This window comes from Leuciscus leuciscus, assembly GCF_965113295.1.
Source record: "Leuciscus leuciscus genome assembly, chromosome: 7".
Lineage (NCBI taxonomy): Eukaryota > Metazoa > Chordata > Actinopteri > Cypriniformes > Leuciscidae > Leuciscus > Leuciscus leuciscus.
In genome coordinates this window covers 16,703,901-16,726,902 of record NC_138731.1, presented here as the reverse complement: position 1 = coordinate 16,726,902, position 23,002 = coordinate 16,703,901, and the positions used below count along the sequence as shown (strand labels likewise).

Here is a 23,002-nt window from a genome sequence, read left to right as displayed (position 1 = left end):
TTCATAGATTTTTAGTAATGCTTTTAGTGTCCAAATACTTTCTATTTTATTTCATTTTAATTTATTTATATTATTGTTTATATTTATTTATTGTGTTTTATTGCTTTTATATTGCTTTTATTAATTATAGGAGAATTTAAGCAGCCCACTCATTAAAATCTAAACCTCAGTTGTTCAAAGACATAAAAAAAAAGTGTTTTTGCTCTAAAATGGGATGTTTGTGGTTTCTACATTTGAAAATACTTAAAAGGGCAGAATAGCATCTTGATACTTTTCAATGTTGTTAAAAAAAATTATTCACCATTAATATATTTAAATACATTCCAATCAAAGTTTAATGTATTATCAAAATATGCAACTATAAAAAAAAAAAAAACATAACTGAAAACACATCTTGGAAATGTGTCATTGCACTGTAGAGTTTTGTATGAAGCATCCAAACCTTTCATTTGTATATAGAAATGATGAATGCGTCCAAATAAATGACTAATATTGTGGGCATGCTTTGTTTGTCATATTATTTTAAGATGCTGCAAGTCATTAGATGCTCTGCAACAATCTGGGCATTATTATGTGAATTACATGCTTCGCATGAATCGTAACAACATGTGAGGTAAGTGTGCTGTGATTCAGATTATTAAACATAATCAAACATCATTCCGACGGGAGGGAATTAAGCATCTATCATGTGCGTATATGTGTGTATGATCAGAGCCCTACTGGGTTTTACTGAGGGATTATTTACAGTATTGCATTGTTCCTGACAGTGTTATGATGAGGTAGCACACAACCGCTCTCAGCAGAGAGATATGGGTGATATGATCTATATGATCATCATCTCCTGCCATTGACTGTGTCAGCAACACATCCCTAACCACCACATATGACCTAATAATGCAATAAATACAGTATACTCTGGGATAATGTTGACAGGGTTTGACATTCTCAGTGTATATCATACATAAATATGACCACTGAGAAAACAATAAAACGTTGGATTTGTCCGTATGTATTCCTGCAGATTCCAGTCCAACAGGAACGCTTGCAGCAGTTACACATCCATACCTCATTAAATTACTTTGAAATTAATGGTTCATTTAAGAAAGGTCACTCGACAAACTCATTAAGACCTTATTTAAAAATCATGATTCATTATGATTATGAATAATGATGTCTAATTTAATGAAATATGAAATGCTCTAAAAGGCCATTAGAACAATTGTAAGGTTCATAACACTCAGCTTAAAGGTTTCCCACCGTTTAACAGTTCAGTACGGGCCACCCTCAGGTTTTTAGTTGGCATCTTAATGATTGTACAAATGATCTGATTGTTAAATGCTGAAATACATGTTAAACACCAGTTAGTCACAAATATGAAGGTACTTTATTCATTAGAAAATCAAATCAAAGCATAAACTGTACATTCATATACACACTGAATTGGTTAGAATGAAAGAACCGTTTTAAACCGTGCTGAGAAGTACATACAGATGAAGCTGAAAAGAAAAACTGATCCTATAGTTCTCCTAAAGGCTGGAATACACTATACGACTTTTAAAATATGAACAGACTTCAAAACACTAGGCATTATTGCAGACTTTTTAAATGGTTAGAGAGAAAACTGGGCATCGTACACTAAACGACTGAGGATCACACACTACCGTTCGATTCGCTATGAAACATTTGCCTGGAAACAAATTTGTCAAAAAAATATCAAACATGGATGGAACTAGATGTAATGAGTGTCAAGCAGAGTTTGTACACTACGCGATTTTCTGCTAAATCCAACACAGTCAACAACGTGTTCCAATGGGAGAGGATTGAGCGTCTGCAGACTGACTTTGACTTTCAGCAACTAGCGTCGACTCGTCCAGATTGAAAATCGTGGCACAAATCTGTACAAAAGTCATGCGGTGTGTTCCAGCCGTAAATCAACTACAATTTCACCATGGTAAGCTCTTTCTACAATCCCACTCTTAAAGGTTCCAAAAGGGGAATTTTGCAGTGATGCCATAGAAGAACCATTTTTTGGTTCCCCATAGAATCTTTTAGTGATCAGTTCATAAAGGAACTTTGAAGTGTAAAGAACATTTTAAAATGTTACAGCATATGCTTAGATTTTTCAAGCATGGCTCTCCTGGACAAAAAAGTTGCCCATCCCCGCCACAGGTTCATTAGTGTGAGAACCTCCAATCATGGGGTCCAGATGACAGCCTTGCATATGTAGACCCTAATTATACTAAAGTATGAATTAAAGTCTATGAAAACTGAACTCACAGCATTGATTTATTTCTCCGCAACACCTGAACAATGAATCATTTCCATAACACTGACATGATATGTTGCGCATCGTTCAAGTTTAAATGTGACCATTATGGAACTACAATTTGTTTTACTCAATAGTTAAATGCTTTTAAAGGTTGAATTGTTTCAAGGTTGATAAGATTAAATCACATTATCATTATCATATCAACAAATATTCTCATGCATGATATGTTTGTATGTACGTGTAAGAAATACAGATTTTATACCAAACCTCACTGCGAAGGAAACTGTATTCCTTAACTTACTTCCTTAAGTCATACACAACCTAAAAAGACATAAAAATACACGTAATGAGCATATTTTAATAACATGACACGTATTTGAGATGATTAGCCCTATTGCACATGGGAATCCCATGCCGTTCCAAAATATTCCAATATTGGTGTGCATTTAAAGGATTCAAAGGACAAATTGTTACCACAGTAATAGCACCCTTTAAGTTAAAAGTGAAGTGTGTAATTTTTTTGGCATCAAACAGAATAATGGCTGTCCCCGAAATCGTATACTCTCTGAGTGAGTAGGTACTTCTTTTGAACAAGTAAACTCTTCGCGACTATTAAAAAAGTACATTCTATGTAGTATGAATGTGAAGTAAGTATGTACTTAATTCGCAATGTTGTCATTCGCTGCATCTGAAATTAAATACAGTACACAAAAAAACAATAAGCCAACAGAGCAATATGTCCAAATACATGATATTTGACCCTAAAGATCTATTACTTCCAACAATATTCTGAAGTGCGCATTCGTTGAAAACTTTACTAATCCCATGAGGCCACAGGAGAGGATTTATGAATGGCGATGAAGTGACACAACTGACACAGTAGATCACATTTCATTCATACTACACACATTCATACTATATAAAACATACCTTTTTAATACTCGCAAAGTAAGTTTCAAACCAAATGTAGTACCTACCGTACAGAATGCGATTTCAGACACTGGAAGAAGAAGTAGGTCATCAGAGTAATTTTCGGCTACTGTTTTATGAAAACTTCAGACATACTACTTCTTTCACACTGCTTTTCGCCTACTACTTTGTGAAGTACTATACGATTTCGAATGCAGCCATTAGGTGTGTTCGACTTGATGCAGTTCTTTCATGTCATTCATCGATGGGTCTGCGCAGCGCCGCTTTGAGTTGAACACACCCATTGACTTTGTAACCCCTCCCCTCTCAATCTGCCATTGGTTGCCCAAACAGATAGCCCTATCCCAAGCTCACACTATTGGTTGAGATGATGTTGAGCCAGTCATGCTGCTCAAAACAAAACACTGCAATTCCATTTGGAGCCACTAGTGGCACAAAAATCAGATACTTGGCCTTTAAAACCCTACACTATGTTCAGCAGATTTAAGAGAATGTCAGTTTCAGTGCGCATTTTGTCAAAACATCTAGACCGTGATCTGCTGTATATGTCTGACCAATGAATCCAATCCAGTGACTCATTGCGATAAGAGTCAAAAAGAGTATGTTTCTTCCTTCTTCCCTACATTTTTCCTTCATTTATTACTTGGACACTTCCCGTTCCCACTATGAACTCAGTCCTTTGTTGGTAGTGGGTGCACAGGTGTGGAGGGTGAAGAGATTTAGTCCATTCCCAGAGCCTTCAGCTGTCTCTCGATCTCAGCGTCTGAAATGGTGGCCGCTTTAGACTTTGCTGGGGAGGCGCCAGGGAGGATCTTTCCTGCTGACGGGGCTCTTACCATCTGCGGAAACAATAACTATTTATTAGAGCTGTAAAACTTCAGATTTCACAGATCACCTGGTGCTAAAACTCTACCAGCATAAGCCTCAGGCCCCGTTTACACGTACATGGTTATTTTGAAAAACGGAGACATTTCCCTTCGTTTGCACCCTTCGTTTACACGCAAACGGAGGATTCGCCAATGAAACCGATTCTTTCTAAAAACTCCGGCCAGAGTGGAGATTTTGAAAATCTTCGTTTGCACGTTTGCATGTAAACTGAGAAAAACGGAGTTTTAGGCAGCGACGTCACAGAATGTGACCATTTTCGGGATTCTGATTGGCTAAGGTGGGCTTGAGCTTCTCGTTACACTGCCACCTACAGGTTTGGCATGCTCTTGACAGCATATACACAGGTTCGTGTGCACGATGTTATTTTTGAAAACGAAGAGGGGAGAAATGTCCGTTTATGAAAATAGCCATCCACGTGTAAACGTAGCCTCAGTTTAATTGTTGTTTTGGGGAATAGATGTAGCACCAATCAAATATGATCATTGTTTATGCCAAATGTTCTACTACAACAGAGCCCGATCACTTTATTTGGGAAAAACAGGACAAAGAATCTGTGGAATATGGTAATATGAGAATTACATTTTGGCCCAAGGGAATACACATCTGCTGCACTCAGATACAATGATTCTGCATCTCATGAATCTAAAGAAAGGCCTACAGTAATCACAGGCACAGCCAGAGTCCAGCCATCTGCTGACAGCCATCGGGCTGTCCCGAGAACAGGGTGGACAAAAAGAAAGTAAAATCTTACCTTTCCGGAGATCTCTATGCCGATCTCATCCAGCATCTGGTTCACGATGTCTTGGCATTCTTCCTCATCGCCCGATTCATCAAAAATCTCATCCAGTGTATCGTTGACTGAGGACAGAAATGTGTACAAGTTTAATAATAATCTAGACAAGGAAACATCTACAAGGAAACAAAGACGGTTTACAAGGTATTGGGTTGAAAGAGAGCTTCTGAGGATGAACTTGCTGGATATGACAGAGTTTGCCAGGTTTGGGGCATCAAATCATTGATAAAGTTTTTAAGAGTTTTGTTTGAAGCACTTACTATCAATTAATTCAAATTCATAAATTTTTAACTAATAGATAATAAATTCAATATCCTGAGGAACTGTTTATTTTGCCAATAAGTTATTGTTTATCTATACACATTTTCCAGTTTTTTTTCCCAGTGATTTCTGTACAATTCGCCTTAAACGACACATACAAATAAAATAAACCGTGGTTGGTCTCTTTACAGAATGGTCAGACCATCTCTTCCTGTCTAGATTGGCAGGGTTTGCCAACAATGTTGACTATAACTTTTGCATTAAGGTCTAGTTCCTCAAAACTAGTGGTGAGTCAACAGTGCCAAAATTGTTAATTGGACGATAACGAATTTCAATGGTTTCATTGCCAACAATTCACAGCACAGAACTCATTGTGTGCACAAACCATGTCCTTGTTGCAAAATGAGCCAGTTTTAATGTTGTCCTATTCATATTTTCTTTACTAAATGCAGTTTTATAATAGTTTTTGAGGACGAGGGTATGCCACACATCCTGTCCAGGTTGGCGTGTTTCGTTAATTTGGTCGCTTTTACCAAGTGAACGACATAAATTGTCTCAAACTTGACTGGACACCCGGCCTTAAATATGGATATGCTGACAAGCCTATTTATTTTGCTCTCCTGATGATTCTGAAATTTAAAAAAATACAACGAAACTCACCATATACAATAAGCATACACAGTCCGGATATAATTTAGCATTTTTTTTTTTTGCACGGCTAAAAATCAACCAGAACAGATCCATCATTTCAGAACCACTTTAAACTTACGCATGTCCTCCGTCATTCCCATTTTGAAGTTCTCTTTTTGGAAGTCCTGCATCGTCTGTAGCGTCTTCTTGGGGTCCATTCTTTTATTGACAGTCTGCATAGTCTAAGAGACAGAAAGAGTTCAAGCAATCCATCACGTTCCCCGAGAATAAACAGAGCATCCTTACGGTGCACAAAATGGTAATAAAAATAACACAAGCTCTGACAAAAATCCACCACGGACAAATACATTTTGAATGCAGCTCAACATAAATTTAAACATCACACCATTTGGTGAGGAGGGGGAGTACAGTAAGTAGATGACACAGAACATAAAAATAGGTCGCGTGGAGAGACGTCTGTTTTACTGTCCCTCTGGGTCTCTAGCACTGTGGCAGGGCAGACACACAGGAAGAGTCCTATCTGATTACAGAGAATTATTTACACACAGCCTCATTATCACCCATCTCATATCTATTACACCAGCTACCTCCTTATGATTGACTACAAATACCACCATATACAGCCGGGTGAGGAAATATTAATAGCTTCCTTCCTCATACAATATAGATTGGATGGATACAGACACAATGAATATTTTGTGCGAGTACAGGAACGGCTTACAAATGAGTGAGAAAAACAACACCCCATCAATGAGTAGTCAGAGGCTGAACTTAATTGGCTGAAATTGCATTTTATGTGATGATACGACATGCCTGTAGTGATTGGTAGAGATCAGACGTGCAGACTATGAAATTGTTTTCTTATTCAACAAAATAAGTGTCTCCAGAGGTAAAATAAATGAACCTACCCTCCATCTCATGCTAAATTTTAAATGGACCAATTAGGCTAGGTAGGTAGATGATTAAATATATTAATGATTAACTACATTACGTGAAATAAAATAGAATATATATATAAAAAAAAAAACTTAAACATAATATTTCATCTAGTTGCTCAACTCAATGAACTAAAATAACAAAAACTGAAATATAACTAATAAAAATGATATATACATATTAGAAAGAAAAAAAATAGAAAAAAATATACTAAAACTAACCAAAAATAAATAAATAAATATATATATAAAAACAAAATAGTAGTATCTCAGTGATACTAAAATAACACTGGTATCAAGATGCTATTCTGCTCTTATAAGTTGTGATCTCTTCTAATTGAAACCATCACAATCAACCCATTTTAGAGCAAAACCCTCTTTTGTAAAAAATTTATAATTTCTTATAATGTATTTAAAACAGCTTTAGTTTACTTTTCAATCAGGAGTTGCTTAAATTATCTTAATCCAAACATTTAAATTCACAAGGTGCTTTTTCTGGTAAGATCTTATAAAACAAGTCCTTAAAAAAACAGATACCAACACCATATACACTGTAATGACTAGTATTACATTTTATATATATATATATATATATATATATAAAACTTTATTCATTTTCTCCCAAAGAAAGCTCCATAGGCTCCATCCTAAGCTCCATAGGACAACAACATGGTTCCTATTATTTTGTACAAGCATTATGGGAAAAACTATAAATGAACGATAATGAGGACAGTGTGAATTAATACACAGAGAATGTGAGATAAGAGATCTTTATAAAAGTAGAGCAGAAACTATAAAACTGGGTCACAATGAGACCAGTGAAGTGAGGAGCTCCTCAACAACATGATAATTAAACCCTGTTTAAGGATTCTTTTGAAGTTCTTTGCTACATAAGGGATTCTGTTTTTCCAGCACTTCCCGGGAACACATCGGGCTTCATGTGAATAATACAGAGCCGTCATCAGTGGGTGGGGGAGAACTGGGAATGTTGAAGGGAATAGTGTGATGAGGGGGACCCACTAAGGTCCTCCATGGACAGCAATGGAAAAACTGAATCAGTAGTCATGCAGATCCATTGGGAGGTGTGAGGCTCTTACCTTCGCTGTGGTAGACATGGCTCCAGCCATCTTCATCTGAGAGTTCATGACCTTGGTCTGTGTGGACATGGACGTGACCTTAGAGCTTACGGCGTAGGTCCGGTTCTTCTGTTTTCTAAGCTGTACGAGCTGTTTGGCCAGTATCTTGCAGGCTTCTCGGTTTCCAGTTTTGGCCATTTTTTTAATTTCCATTTCCTGTTAAGAATAAAGACATCAACAATGGCGCATTTAATTAGAACAAAATTGGGTTTCACTACTAGGACAGAACAACAAGGCACCCAGAAAAGGCAGAGATGTTCATGATGTTGTGAAGCACCACACACACCATAACAGCTGAAACTTGTGCCATGTTTACTTGTTTGGACCCAGAGGTCTGTGTTTCTTTACATTAGTAAAAGTCTGAAAACAGCCCTGAGGAGCTTCAAGCAATTAGATGCAGTGTGGGAAACTGTGAGTGTGTGTTTGTGTATGCTGAGATACTGTGTGATAGTGAGGGCGACCCACAACAGTGCTAATGATTTTACAGCTCTCTTTCTACACCATGTGCAGAAAACATGACAAACATTTTTCAAATAAAAAATCCCTTTCTAACAAGCATCTGGTAACTGGAAATGTTAGCTTGTCATAATCATTTGATGGAGACCATTAAAGGTGAAATAATAAAAAGATTAATTAATTTATATTTTTGGGTGAACTATCCCTTAAAACCCTCTTTTTATGAGAAAGTATAACGTTTGGAGTGATGGAATTCAGCTTCGCCATCACAGGGATACATTACATTTTTAAATAAATTTAAAACACTATGTTATCAGCTTTTACAGGTTGTTATCGGGGAATAACATACTGCTGGATGGCACGACTGACCAATCAAAATCAAGTATTCCACAGAGCTGTGTAATAAATATATAATATAATTTTGCAATTCTGTTTGGTGCCACAAGTTGTGCAGAAATGATACCCTTCACCTTTAAAGGAGAACTCCGAAGTCCACAGTAGTCGATTGTCGTGAACTCGACAATCGACTACTGTGGACTTCGACCGAAAACAGGAAGAAAATACAGGTATGTGCGCTGGCTGAATTAACTTCATTTTTATTCATATCTTTCACATCTACTGCAGTCAGATTCACCGCGTTCACTCTGAAGGAATCACTCACATTGGCTGGGCACTTGTAATGACACATCAAGGATGTTAAGAGGCTAAAAGCAGATTTAAAACTTGCCCCATTGAAGTCAACAGGGTGCAAATTTGAAAAAGATGATAACACGGTGTAGGCAACACCGATTTTTGTCGTTGTTCTCTGTACTGACAGCACTCCAAATTGACAAAAAAATGAGCTCAATGTTAAAATTGACCGGAGTTCTCCTTTAAGACAGCCATTATTAAATCCATGATCTGAATCCCAGGCAATTCTTTTGAACATTTAACTCAGCAGATTCTGTTTTCTCTTGTGTGCTCTTAATGTTAGTCTCTCAGGTAAACACATGCTGATCAGCTAAACAGGCATATTAGACACAATAACTCTGTATAATGAGACACACATTAGTCCAGGTGCTGCACTCTCCTCACATGATGCCTGCTAAGCAAAACACACACACACACACACACACACACACACACACACACACACACACACACACACACACACACACACACGCACACACAGCACTGTCCTACTTTAACACACAATGGCATTTTGTGACAGCTTCTGAGAATATTGTCCATGTTTCACTGTCTGTCACTATCAAAATATGACTGGAATGGGGCATTTTTTTAAAGTAACACCATGATAACAATGATATGCCATCATTATAAATATTCATGTACAGAGAGCTGAGTGAGACAGAGCTGAAGCATCTATTAGATGTGTTTTATAGTCACGTCAGCCACAAGGCAGCACTGTGGATTGGAAAACTAGAATAAAAGTGACAGACTGATGTGCTAAAACAAAACCCTTACCTTCAGAGAACAGATAATGCTAAGTATGACCCAATTCAGTTGACTAATATTTATCCAGCAGTTGACAGATATGATGCCATCTGCAGCAGGGTTAGGGCCGGGGTATGCGATATGATGATATTAGACTGTGAAATATTAAAATGTCGCCACGATCTGCCTGTACAGAGAGAACGCTAGTGTCGTGCTACAGTGCACATTTCATTTTTCTGAGGACACACAGCGCAAGTTGTGAATAAGTTGTCTTATTGCGTCTTATTGCGCTTAAACAGTTAAATACAAAGGTTTACAAAGACACACTTGGTTATGTTTTAAATAAGTGAACGTAAACAACTGGGAGAAAATCTGAAACTTTTGTAGCATTAATAAGATATTTAATTTATACAGTGAAGACTATGCAGTATTTTATTTTTTACATTTTATTATTACATTTCTTACATGAATGCTACTAATAGACATGTCAAGTATTTAAAAATTTCAAGTACTGTTTATTTTGTTTAAATAAATGTTTCTTTTATTGTATTTTTCCTGTTGTTTAATAAGATTTGTGCCATATCACCCACCCCTACTTTGGCCTAAATGATCTGTCATTCTTGTTTATTTTGTTCTGTTCACTTGTAGGGCTAAACATAATTATTATAATTTTTTTATTACATTTTTTATTTTTCCATGCATGTCATTATTTTTTGTGTCCTCGTAATCTTTAATCAAAATAATTTCCCCTTCCTCTTGCAGCGACATCTTTTCTCTTCTCTAATGACGCGTTTACTGATGCGAGGGCGGGACAACCTGTCACTCACACAAGATCGCCCAATAGCAAACCACAACCATCCAATCAGTTTCCGATGAACAAAATCAAGCCCCGCCCTACATGTTTTCTTGTTCGAGAAGCTGTTTCACTCATATATACATCACAATAGGGAAGAAAAGATTATCGCAACTTCCATTTCATGACAACTTTAAAAACCATCAAGAAAAAGAAGCATGATAAGATCGTGGATCGTGATCCTGGCTGAAATGTTTTATTATTTTAATCATTTATTTTTATTACCAATTTTTTATCATTTACCCACCATATAAAAATTGTCTTTAAATATCCAGATAAGTGAGATTTTGTATCCTAGATTTTCAATGTGTTTTCAGGCTTTGGGACGCCACTATAAGTGTAAATGGGGAATTTAAGCAGCAGCTCATGACCGCCCTGCAGCTCTCTTTCAATATAGGTCATTTAAAAAAATGAAACAGATAACAAAGCAAAACCATGTCTAATTACAATAAAGACCCCTTTTGGGAGGCAATTATGCACATTTCTATGTTTACATAGAAACAATTAGCGTAAATGGAGAGAGTGAGTGGAAATGTTGGATTCTTCTAAGCTTTAAAAGGGACGACATGAACACTGAAGTCATCCTCATGAGTATTGAGCGATGAACAATTCGCTTTAACTTAAAGCTATAAAGGCCACCTAATCTACCTCTTTCCTCAAAGAAAGATCAAAAATGTATTAATTAGCTTACTCTATTCTTTGAAGCAATACAAATCTAATCAAAGAGGGACTACCTTGCACAAGCAGCGACACATGATGCTGGAAGGGTGGACGTAGGGAGTTGAAGTTAACAGATATGAAACTGCTTTGTTCCACTTACCATTTGCCTCTCCTGTCTCTCCAGGGCAGCTCTGTCTCTGGTGATTTGTCTCTGGGTGCCTCTCAGCTCTTTGGACTGCTCTTTAATGATATCTGTGACAGGACGGGGCAGAGAAGAACATGCAATAAAACCGTCTGGAAAATCCTCATACAGTTCACTGATCTGAAACTGAGGGTTTTTTTCTCCTCCTTTTTTCCCTTCTCCCTCAGTCTCCCTCTTATTCACACACACACACAAAACGTTAAGGCGTTTGGCTGACTTAGCATATGTTTCACAACGGAAAACTTCTGACAGAACTTTTATTTACACAATATGCAAAACTAATAAATAAATAAATATGCCATCTACCACTGCAGAGTAATACCAATACCAATTTAACAATTACTACATTAATTATATTTATAGGCCAATATATATATATATATATATATATATATATATATATATATATACATACATAAACAGTTGTGGTAAAATTTATTGCCATCCCTGGTCAATATGATCAAAGATGGCTTTAAAAATAAATCTGCATTGTTTTTCATTTTGATCTTTCATTCAAATAATTCTCAAAAATCTAAAAATCTAAAAAAGCAACACATAGAAATGCATTATGGCAACGACATCTCAGGTAAAAGATTGACTTTCTAATGATTCGTTATAAATGTGTGCATCAAAAGCTGAACACGGAAGCTCAAATAGTCCTTTCACAACATGCACACAATAAATATTGTTGGTTATTGTTGTTGTTGAATGGCCAAGATTTGTGGTTAAGAAAAACTAGTATGATCTGGTTGAAGAAAAAAATCAGATCAGGCACCTTAAATAATTGCTAGATAATATATACACACAACACAAGAGCACTTAAAGGGATAGTTCACTTTGAAATTAATTTTTGGTATGTTTTAGCTTACCTCAAGGGCATCCAAGATGTAGGTGTCTTTTTTTCCGCAGTAGTTTCAATTTTGATATTTTTAGGTCAAACCGTTCTTGTCTGTCAGTCATATAATGCAGGTCTATGGTCACTGTCTCAAAACACATGCACAGAGTCCAAATTAAAACAATTCCCCGTCGTCCAAATTAAACAATTCGCCATCGTAAGTACACATTTAGTGTGTATATATCTATGCACCAGTCTGCGCACACGTCAGATCAGATCACTTGGACGTGGCTGAGTTCAAGAGGTAAAAACGATATAAATACTGTTCGTTTTCTCACACAAACCGCTCGTTTCGTGTCTTAGGCCATCAATGTGTACTTACGATGGCGAATTGTTTAATTTGGACGACGGGGAATTGTTTTAATTTGGACTCTGTGCTTGTGTTTTGAGACAGTGACCATAGACCTGCATTATATGACTGACAGACAAGAACGGTTTGACCTAGAAATATCAAAATTGAAACTACTGCGGAAAAAAAGACACCTACATCTTGGATGCCCTTGAGGTAAGCTAAAACATACCAAAAATTAATTTCAAAGTGAACTATCCCTTTAAATAGACAAAAGACAAAAAGCTGAACAATAATTTCTTGACTCTCAATTCATCAGAGATTGAATAAAAACAGCCTCTTTTGGATCTGAATATTGCAGCAAATGAAATATGCTCTAATGAGCCTGGGGAACAAAATAAAATACAAATAATTTGTTTGAATGCAAGGCCAGCCAGAATCATGCCCTTCATGTTTTCATGCATTTAAGGGGCAAGCTAAACATATGCACTGAACATCAGGTTCCTCCTCTAGATGCCAGAGTGTGCAGCCACAATGCCTATAGGGAAGATACGCTCTCCTACACACACACACACACACACACACACACACACACACACACACACACACACACACACACACACACACACACACACACACACACACACACACACACACACACACACACACACACACACACACACACACACACACACACACACACACAGCAATCAGCCCACCATGTGCCCTCATGAATGCCAATCATACAATAACATCCCATGAGGTTAAATGGCCAATATTAGAAGCCACAGATGGTGTTTTAGCAGGAAAATGGTTTAAAGGTTTTTTGTTTTGTTTTTTACAAAAACAAAAAAAAAGCAGTAAAGAGTGGAGTCTTGTGAGCTTCCCTTCCCTAGCGTTAGCCTAACTATATTTTAAAAAGGTGACATTTAAATTCAGAGGCGACAAGATATGGTATAGTAGTCAACAAGTAAATGAGTGAATGAATTAAAGGAAAAGTAAAAAAAAAAAAAGAAAGAAAAAAGGATGCAGAAAAAAGGAACAAATGAATATGTAAATAGAATAGAATAAAGAAAATAGAAAGCAATAAATATAAAATAAATATTAAGAATGAGAAATTGACTAAAATGAAAAAAAACTTTAGTTGAATGTTTTCAAATTTTCAATAAACAAAAAGTATTAAAATGAGAATATGACAAAAGAAAAAAACATGTTAGTTAAATGTTTTAAAATGTTCAATAAACATAAAATATTAAAAATGAGAGTATAACTAAAAAGAAAAAACAAGTTAGCTAAATATAACATTTTAAAAAATCTATTTTTAATAAACAAAAAATCTAAATTTTTTGAATTATGACTAAAAAGAAAACAAGTTAGTTAAATATTTTAAAATTATTAAAAAAAAATGTAATTAACAGAAATATTCAAAACAAAGAAAAAACAAGTTAAGTTAGTTATATATTTTACATTTTAAAATTATAAATCTGGAGAGAACTAATAAATGAATAAAGTGAAATAAAACGTATTAATATTGTGCAAAAGCAGGAACAGTACAAGAAAAGTTACAAAGAGTTTGTGAATATAATTTTTTTTACTTAATTATCATTATAATTGTGTTACTTGCCCATCCCTACCCTTGATGAGAGAGTTTGTGTACACGTAGAAGTCTACGCAAAAGATGACGTATCGAAAACGTACTATTGAGGGAGGGTTATCGTCCACAAAACTCGGCGAGCTAAAGCAGCTCTGCCATCTGACAGGATACTTTGGCACGGTGACTCTCGACTCACCTTGGCACCAAGGTCACGAGGACAGCGCTTCGGAAATGATGGGAATTCAACTTGACCATGGCAAAAGCATCACAATGTGAGTAAAGACTGTGATTGATTCTCAGTTTACCACCTACTCTTGTGCTTTACTGATAAATATCAGTCATGTATTGTATAGACTATATCACACGTATGAGTTTGAATATAGTTATCCTGTAATAGCTGATTAAAGCAAAAAAAAAAAAAAAAAAAATTTATAAAAAAAATTCTCAAATTAGGATGTTGACAATGCAGTATTTCAAAAAACTGTTTAAAATGAAAAGGTCAGTACAGCCAAACTCAACTTCATGACTTGTATGAATGAAGAAAGCTTCTATTGTATTTTTTGAGACACCTGCACAGGTTCAGATGGATGTGTTTCAGTGATGCAGTGAGTATCATTGAATACAGTTGAGTCTTAAGGCAACTAACCAGTTAATGTAACCAGTAAACAGTGCCAAATTCAGATTTCAGATCATCACTGTCCATTGCGTGCATGTCTGTTTTAGTTGGGATGCAATTAACATCAATAATGCAGTTTGCAATATTCATAAACAAATTGCTTACAACAACTGTTTCAATGTAAAATAACCTAAAAAGGACCAGTAAATAAAGGACACTGACAGGACACATCTTGATGGGTGGCTCTGTTCTTTTGTCATTTTTACAAAGAAAAAAAAGTAGTTTTTCCACTTTTGGTACAGTGGCAAAACATTACTTTTATGATTAGCCTACTTTTATGTAAATAAACGACATAACAGATCACGGACAGACAAACATGATACCAACTGTGTCATTAATCTACTAATGTAACATTGTCCATTCACAGTGATTAACAACCAAAACATCGTTATGTAGCAAATATTCTTACTTTTAACTGTGACTTCGCTACATAAACAACATAAAAACTGCTGATAACAACAAGCTGATAAAGTTTTAAAAGATGCAGCAGGGAAACAGGTGTGAATTATAAGATGGATATGACCCTGAAAATCTATAATAAAACAGTTAACAAAGTGACTTACCGTCGACTGTCTTCTTTTTAAACAGAGATGCCATGATGACTTAACTTAGACTGTGTTTTATCTCTTTAATTCAATGTAAAACTAGTTTATCTGCCTAACTACCTCAACAGACTATCGATCCACTCAAAGGTCCCGAATTCCTTGTTTGTCAGTACAACTGACTTTCCAGCACATGATCCCATTGAGCCACGCAGGGCGTGACGTCACAGGCTGCGGGTTTGGGGTGCGGTTCTTCACGCGTCCTGTAGGGGTCAGTGTCTCACCCCTCAAAATACTCAGACCTGCTGAACGCATCCGTCTTCACTTGATGGAAATGAGATTCTGTCACTTTTAGCACTAGGCAAACTCAAACTGCACATGGGTGATTGACAAGAAATGTCAAGCAGTTTCTGCTTCCTGTGTCCTGAGGTGTAACATAACGGAATTCATTTAATACCGCTTTTTTCTTTCTTCAATTCTTCTATAATTATGTTACATACAGTTTTTATGAACTAGTAATTGAGTTTTTGTACTCTAAAAAATGAATTCGTCACACCGACCGCAAGACAATTTAAAATGAACTAGTGGCGGCAAAATGTGATTAAAATTCTGGGGTGTTTAATTTAGTTGAAACTGTGGCCAAAAGAATCATTATAGTGTTTTTTAAATAGCCTAAATTAAAATAAACAAAAGATCAACATGTCAGCTAGCTGCATATTGACTATATTTTACAGTTTAATTCATATTTATCAAAACAATATATCCCCCAGTTCATTCCAATAAATGTATAGGTTAACAAAGCATTACAATTGTTGTCATTGCAATATAATCAAACCTGTAACACTTTACAATAAGGTTTCATAAGTTAACATGAACTATAATAAGCTTCTACTTCTACAGCATTCATTAATATAGTTAATGATAATTTCAACATTTACTAATAGCCTACATTTTTTAACTCAAAAGTTGTATTTGTTAACAATAGTTAATGCACTGTAAACTAACATGAACAATGAACAACTGTATTTTTATTAACTAGCATTAACAAAGATGAATAAATAATGTAATGTATTGCTCAATGTTAGTTCATGTTCGTTAATACATTAACTAACATTACCAAATGAGACCTTATTGTAACGTGTTTCCATTGCCAAACCTTTATTCTTCTGGAGTATCCATCACTCCAGTGGTCTTTAGAGCAGGTTATAGACACCATAGCACTGTCAATGGCAAATTTAATATTCTTATCAATTTTACGCTCCATCCGTCTGGACAATTTGTGGCTCAGTTCCTTGTGGGTGTAATTCTCATGGTATGGTAAAGTGGAGCAGACAGGAGATTACTGCCCCACAGCAAAGAAACCGGAGCCAGCGAGACAGGAGTGACTTTGGGAGGGCTAGCGGATGTGTGTCCCGCAGCACATTATACCCTCTCTCTGAGGAGGACATGGCGCATCCTGGGGCGTTATTCTCGTTAAGGTTATTAGGGAGATGTTTTCCTACAATCAGCAAGGTTGGCAACAGGGACTAGCACTAAATGTGCTAATAATGGTAATAAGCCCACTGGTGATCCATCTTGCCCCGAGCACACAGACCCTGCAATAATGAGACAAAACTACACTTTTATTTGCTATACAGGGTGTCTTTAAAGTATATTAAAATCTCCATTTCATATTAGATAGAATCTTTCTCTGTGCATTTGGAGAAGTCCCACAGAGTCCCTCTGAAACATTTATCTATCCGCTCTGTTCGTGGAATTGCCCGAGGCTGGCAGGCGTTTAATGCTAATGTGCTAACTATGTTTCCAGACAGTATAATATAAAGTAAGATATCTCATCTGTGAAATTAGATACTTTCACTATTATAGTGTTGATGTTTAGAGGAGGTGTACTGATCCAGAATGCACAGCTATTCATTTTGTGTTGTGCGATCAAAAACAGCTTTATCTAAAGGTATAGTTCCCTCAAAAAATTACTTTGTCATTGCTTTCCTTGATCAGTGGAACACATAAAGAGATGTTTAGCCATGTTTAGTCTTTGTGTGAGGAACAGAATGAAATTTAAGACATTAAATGGGGGGAATAAAAGTTGCACAGATGATAAAAACTTGTGATAAAGAATTACATGGAGCATGTCACTTCATAAATACATATTTGGCATTTAATTTTTTTTTTTATTTAGCGAAATTTAAAGAGAAATAGCCTACTATTATTCATATTAAGTTAAAGGGGTAATGCACTTTTCACAAGATGTAAAATAAGTCTCTGATGTCCCCAGAGCGTGTATGTGAAGTTTTAGCTCAAAATACCCCACAGATATTTTTATATAGCATGTTAAAATTGTCACTTTTTGAGGGTGAGCAAAAAGGCACCGTTTTTGTGTCTGTTCCTTTAAATGCAAATGAGCTGCTGCTCCCGGCACAGTGGGCGGAGCTTCAAGAGCTCGTGTCCTTTTACCTCACACGCACTGAAAATTTCAAAAACTTTTAGCTTTTTATGTTCAAACCAAAGTCAGAAAGATGGAGAGACTCAAGAAGAAGTGACAACATGTAGACAACATTTCTGAATGGTTAGTTGGTGAATTTATGTAGCTTATGTGTAGTTATCTTCTAGTCATTGATTAGCATATTCTGTCATGATAATCTATAAAATGCGTTCCTGGGGGCGGGTTTATGTAAATTGTACATAACTTTAAGTTTACAACTTCCGGAGGAAGCTTGTGTAGTCCCTATGTTTGTTGTAGTCCTTAAAAAGCAATTTCTTTAAAAGAAAATATCTCCCTTTGCTTTGAACTTTGAGCATTGTAACTTTGCAGATGTTGTTTATGTTCAAACAGCAACATTACACACTAACTAAAGTTAAAAAAGTGAAATCATATTCAACCACCCCTTTAACATTTGCCTTTTTATTTATATTTCTGCTTTTCTCTTTGAATGTCTGACATTTAAAGTCGGCATGAAAAATGGAAGTTGTAGGCCTAATAGTCTTTTCTTTCCTGTTGTGACCTATATCCGAGTGAAACGGCTTCTCGAACCAAAAACTTTACATTGTATCGACATTTTTATATTGAAACAATACAGAAACAAACTATCTGGGAAATGAGAAACTACTAACAAGATTCTAGTAATTCCGTATCATAGCAAGCAAAGCTTCTCAACTGAACTTAAAAAAAAAAAAAAAAAAAGAAACAGCCGAAGCCCTCTCACAGCTAGGCATTTTCAGCAGAGCGTCTGACTCTGTAGTGTTTTCAGCAGGCTAAAAAGGATTTGGTGGCCTTAATAAATTCTGCAATATTCCATAAAACATTTTTTAAAAGAATTGTCAATTTTAATTTCGTGCTGACCTGAAAAAAAATGCAGAAAAGGCTATATAGATATCAACATATAATAAATTATGCATTGTAAAATGAATCACCTTAGATCCAGACTGCCAAATCATCTTTATGCCACTATATAATGTAAGTGTTCAAGACATGACTTTTAACAAGACAGACGTATAGCTGTATGCAAACAAGGAGAGGGGAATCTGGGTCTCATCACACTGAGTTAGTGGCCACATCTTCACGGTGATGAATGCGTTTTGCTTGAGTGTTCTGGACTAGGTGGCAGGGAGCTAATATATCAAGTGACTGACTCCACTCCATCTGTCCATGAAGAAGAATACAGCATCAGAGTGTCCCTTGCCATACTGCACTGGGCCAACCAGGGATTATGGGTAATGAGAGATTATCACCCCTGTTGAGTTTGCCTTACACACACACACACACACACACACACACACATACACAGAGAGAGAGAGAGAGAGAGAGAGAGGAGTACAGCAACATATTCTGCATGAGTGTTTGTCACACCGTTAAAGACCACATAATTAATCAGTTCAATGCATGGATAGTGGCACACAATGACACTCTCAGCCCTTGAAATGATCAAGTGAGGTGCTGCGCACTTAAAAAAAATGGGGTCCCAGTGGCAGGTCTTCTTCTGCACTGTAGTAACTACAGCCCCAGGGTTAAACTGAGGCCAGAATTATTCAACTGAGGCAAATGAAAGGTATTTGCATGGGGAATTAGAATCATTAAAGGCAGAAGGGCATCGAGAGGACGAGTCGACGCGAGCCCTTCATAAACAGAGAAAGTCTAGACAGACTTTGTGTGCCAGCACAGGTTTGACCAACGACGGAGGTAATTTGCAGTTCCAGCAAAGATGCATGGGAATTAACCGCATTCTCTGTTAATTACGAAAAGCGCTGGCACAGCAGAGTAAAAAACCTGTGAATGAGTCTGTGAGGTTTATCGACAAAAATAGGTTGCCTGATAAGCCATTGTGTTCCAAGTGTCCTAAAATGGGACATTCAATGTGTCTAATAAGCTCTTTTTTAATGAAATCCCATTATCATAATGGAATGACTTGATCAGTGTGCTCAAGACAAAAACGAGCGTCTAAAAGTGTTTTTTTAAACAATTCACCAAAACCAAAAGTATATTATCTGATATCTTCAGTGACATTCAAAGATCAAAGATAAATGTGATTGTCTCAATCTTAGAGGTCTTTGAATTTTTTTTAATGACATTAATTGCTTTTTTTTTTTTTTCACCACAGTGTGAGCAAATTTGTCAAAAGGGAGATATTTTAAAACATCCAATTATCTGCTGCTCGTTGGCCAATCTCAATCAGTGTTGAAGATGGTCCTGATAGAGCGGTACATTTATTTAAATGAACAATAATGAAGGTGACCGATTAACATGAAAAGCCTAAATCTGAACCTGCTGCGTGGTGGTCACACCAGCTGGAATGAGCTGCCTTTTAACAGTCGCATATGCAATTAACATTCAAATTTGTAATGCAGGACGAGTGTGACCGTGTGATTTCTGAACCAGCTGGATTGTTTCTGAACAATTAAAAAATGTGAAGAGGATCTTTGTGTCCTAGGACATGCTTGCTGATGTTCCCATTAAGACCTCTGTGACATATTTCACCATTTGTCTTGGGGAAGGATTTTAAATTTCCCCAAGAAATGATGTTCTTTGATTTTGCCCGTGACACAAATTGAACCCCATTAAACCTTACGCCTCACTGATGTCATGATAACTGCTAACACTGCCTGAGGGCATGATGGGACAGTTATACACATGATTACCTCGCTTGCTGAAGATATTTCTGTGTTCTCTGTCTTGTGAACCTTATAAATGATGGCACTCTAGAGAATACAAGATTTTACATGAATCTCTAATTCAACACAATTTGTGGCTCATTATGTGGACAGAAGACAGTCAAATTATGAAAAGGTGGATAGACACTACAAACTGGGAAAATTTAAACAGATGCTTTACACAAATGAAGGTTTCATGTCACAAATGAATCATGTCAGATTATTATAACATGTCAATTGACTATTACATCACTATTCAACTGGGCTCTACTCCATTCAGGACAGCAAGGAGCCTGAAGCAAAACGAATGATAACGTTCTGCCTTCTGTTTGTCGTCTGCCACTTTAAATGAAAATTATGTCATTAATTACTCACCCTCAGACCCGTAAGACTTTCGTAAATCTTCGAAACACAAATAAAGATCTTTTTAATGAAATCTGAGAGATTTCTGTCCCTACATTGACAAATATGCAACTACCACTTTGACGCTTCAAAAAGTTCAATAAAGAGATCATAAAAAATAATCCATATGAATTGTGAGGCTTAGTCCAAATTTTCTGAAGAGAATTGATCGCTTTATATGATGAACAGTTTGAATTTAGGCTTTTATTCACGCATAAACATTGATCAGCGAACATAAACAGAAGCTCAACCAAACCTGCTTGATGCGCGAGAACAAACCTCATTGGTTCTTGCGGAAGCTCAAACGTGCTGCGTAACGAAAGAATGAACCTCATTGGTTCTTGCTGAAGCTCAAACGTGCTGCGTAACGAAAGAATGAACCTCATTAATTCTTGCTGAAGCTCAAACGTGCTGCGTAACGAAAGAATGAACCTCATTGGTTCTTGCGGAAGCTCAAACGTGCTGCGTAACGAAAGAATGAACCTCATTGGTTCTTGCGGAAGCTCAAACGTGCTGCGTAACGAAAGAATGAACCTCATTGGCTCTTGCGGAAGCTCAAACGTGCTGCGTAACGAAAGAATGAACCTCATTGGTTCTTGCGGAAGCTCAAACGTGCTGCGTAACGAAAGAATGAACCTCATTGGTTCTTGCGGAAGCTCAAACGTGCTGCGTAACGAAAGAATGAACCTCATTAATTCTTGCTGAAGCTCAAACGTGCTGCGTAAAATGAGAATGAACCTCATTGGTTCTCGCATGTCAAGTGAACATCCTTCCACTTCCGTTTACCACAACTGTACATGTGAATAAAAGCCTAAATTAAATCTCTTCATCATATAAGTGGTAGTTGCGTAGCTGTCAATGGAGGGACAGAAATATCTCAGATTTCATTAAAAAGATCTTAATTTGTGTTCCGAAGATTAAAGAAAGTCTTACGGGTTTGGAACGACATGAGAGTGAGTAATTGATGACATAATGTTGTATTTTTGGGTGAACTATCCCTTTAAGCTCTTTAAAGTTGAATGGATTCTGATTGGCTGTCGATGTTATCATCATTCATCAGCAGGAAAAATCGCTCTGAAAGTGATTCCAGTGATATAATTCATCTGTGTCCTTATTGTTATAGTTATGGTGTGGATATTCTCACAGAATTAGAACGATTATTAAAACTTTAAAGTTATCGTTATACAGTGAATAGTAAAACATAACATACAGTACTTATTTTCTCTAGTTATAGTTATTGTTGGTGTGAACAGGCCTCAAATGATGGCAAAAAATTGGTAACATTTTATTTTGATGGCTCCTTTTGAACATTCTATAAGTAACTTTGCAACTACATTAATAATACTCTCATTAGAGTATTAGTAGACTTAGTAGACTCTGCTTAATATCTGCTCTATCTTTATGTGATGGCCCTCCAATAGACATTCTACTGTAATTAACTATAAGTAACTTTGCAACTATATGTCAACTTATTCTAACCCTAACCCTACCAGTCTACTAATAATCTAATGAGAGTTAGAAGACATGTAGGTGAAGAAGAAGAAGAAGAAGAAGAAGAAGAAGAAGAAGAAGTTTTATCTATATAGCGCCTTTCCGTGGCTCAAGGTCGCTTTACATTGTACATTACAATACATTTACACACCTGCACACATTACAATCCGGACACATATAGTCACACTATCCACAGGTGCAACGTTACTTATAGTCAACAGAATGTGTTAAAGGGACCATCAAAAGAAATTGACACCAAATAATTTAATTGGAATGTTTCCTTGTGGACTGATATGATGTACCCCCACACTAAAACAATTGTTTTTCTCGACAGATCGCTGAAGATACAAGCAAGTTCTCCCCCATGGAGTGCTTCAGTAAGTATTAACAAAAAGCAGAGAAGCAAAGAATAAACATTTAAGAGCTCATTTCTTTCTGATACTCTTGGGATTTATCACTACCTGAGGGCTACGCTTCTACACAACCATCTGGAGGAGAGG

At 36.4% G+C, this 23,002-nt stretch overlaps 1 protein-coding gene across 1 annotated transcript; it reads right to left on the bottom strand.

The window, feature by feature from the left end:
- Positions 1-2,607: 2,607 nt before the first annotated feature.
- Positions 2,608-15,681, bottom strand: chmp2ba (charged multivesicular body protein 2Ba). Its single transcript, XM_082175083.1, has 6 exons — positions 15,486-15,681; positions 11,427-11,518; positions 7,825-8,019; positions 5,911-6,013; positions 4,839-4,945; positions 2,608-4,038 (listed from the first exon to the last, which is right to left on the bottom strand). Exons 1-6 carry the CDS (start codon positions 15,517-15,519, stop codon positions 3,919-3,921), a joined length of 651 nt encoding a protein of 216 aa, XP_082031209.1. The 5' UTR covers positions 15,520-15,681; the 3' UTR covers positions 2,608-3,918.
- Between the last annotated feature and the right edge of the window lie 7,321 nt (positions 15,682-23,002).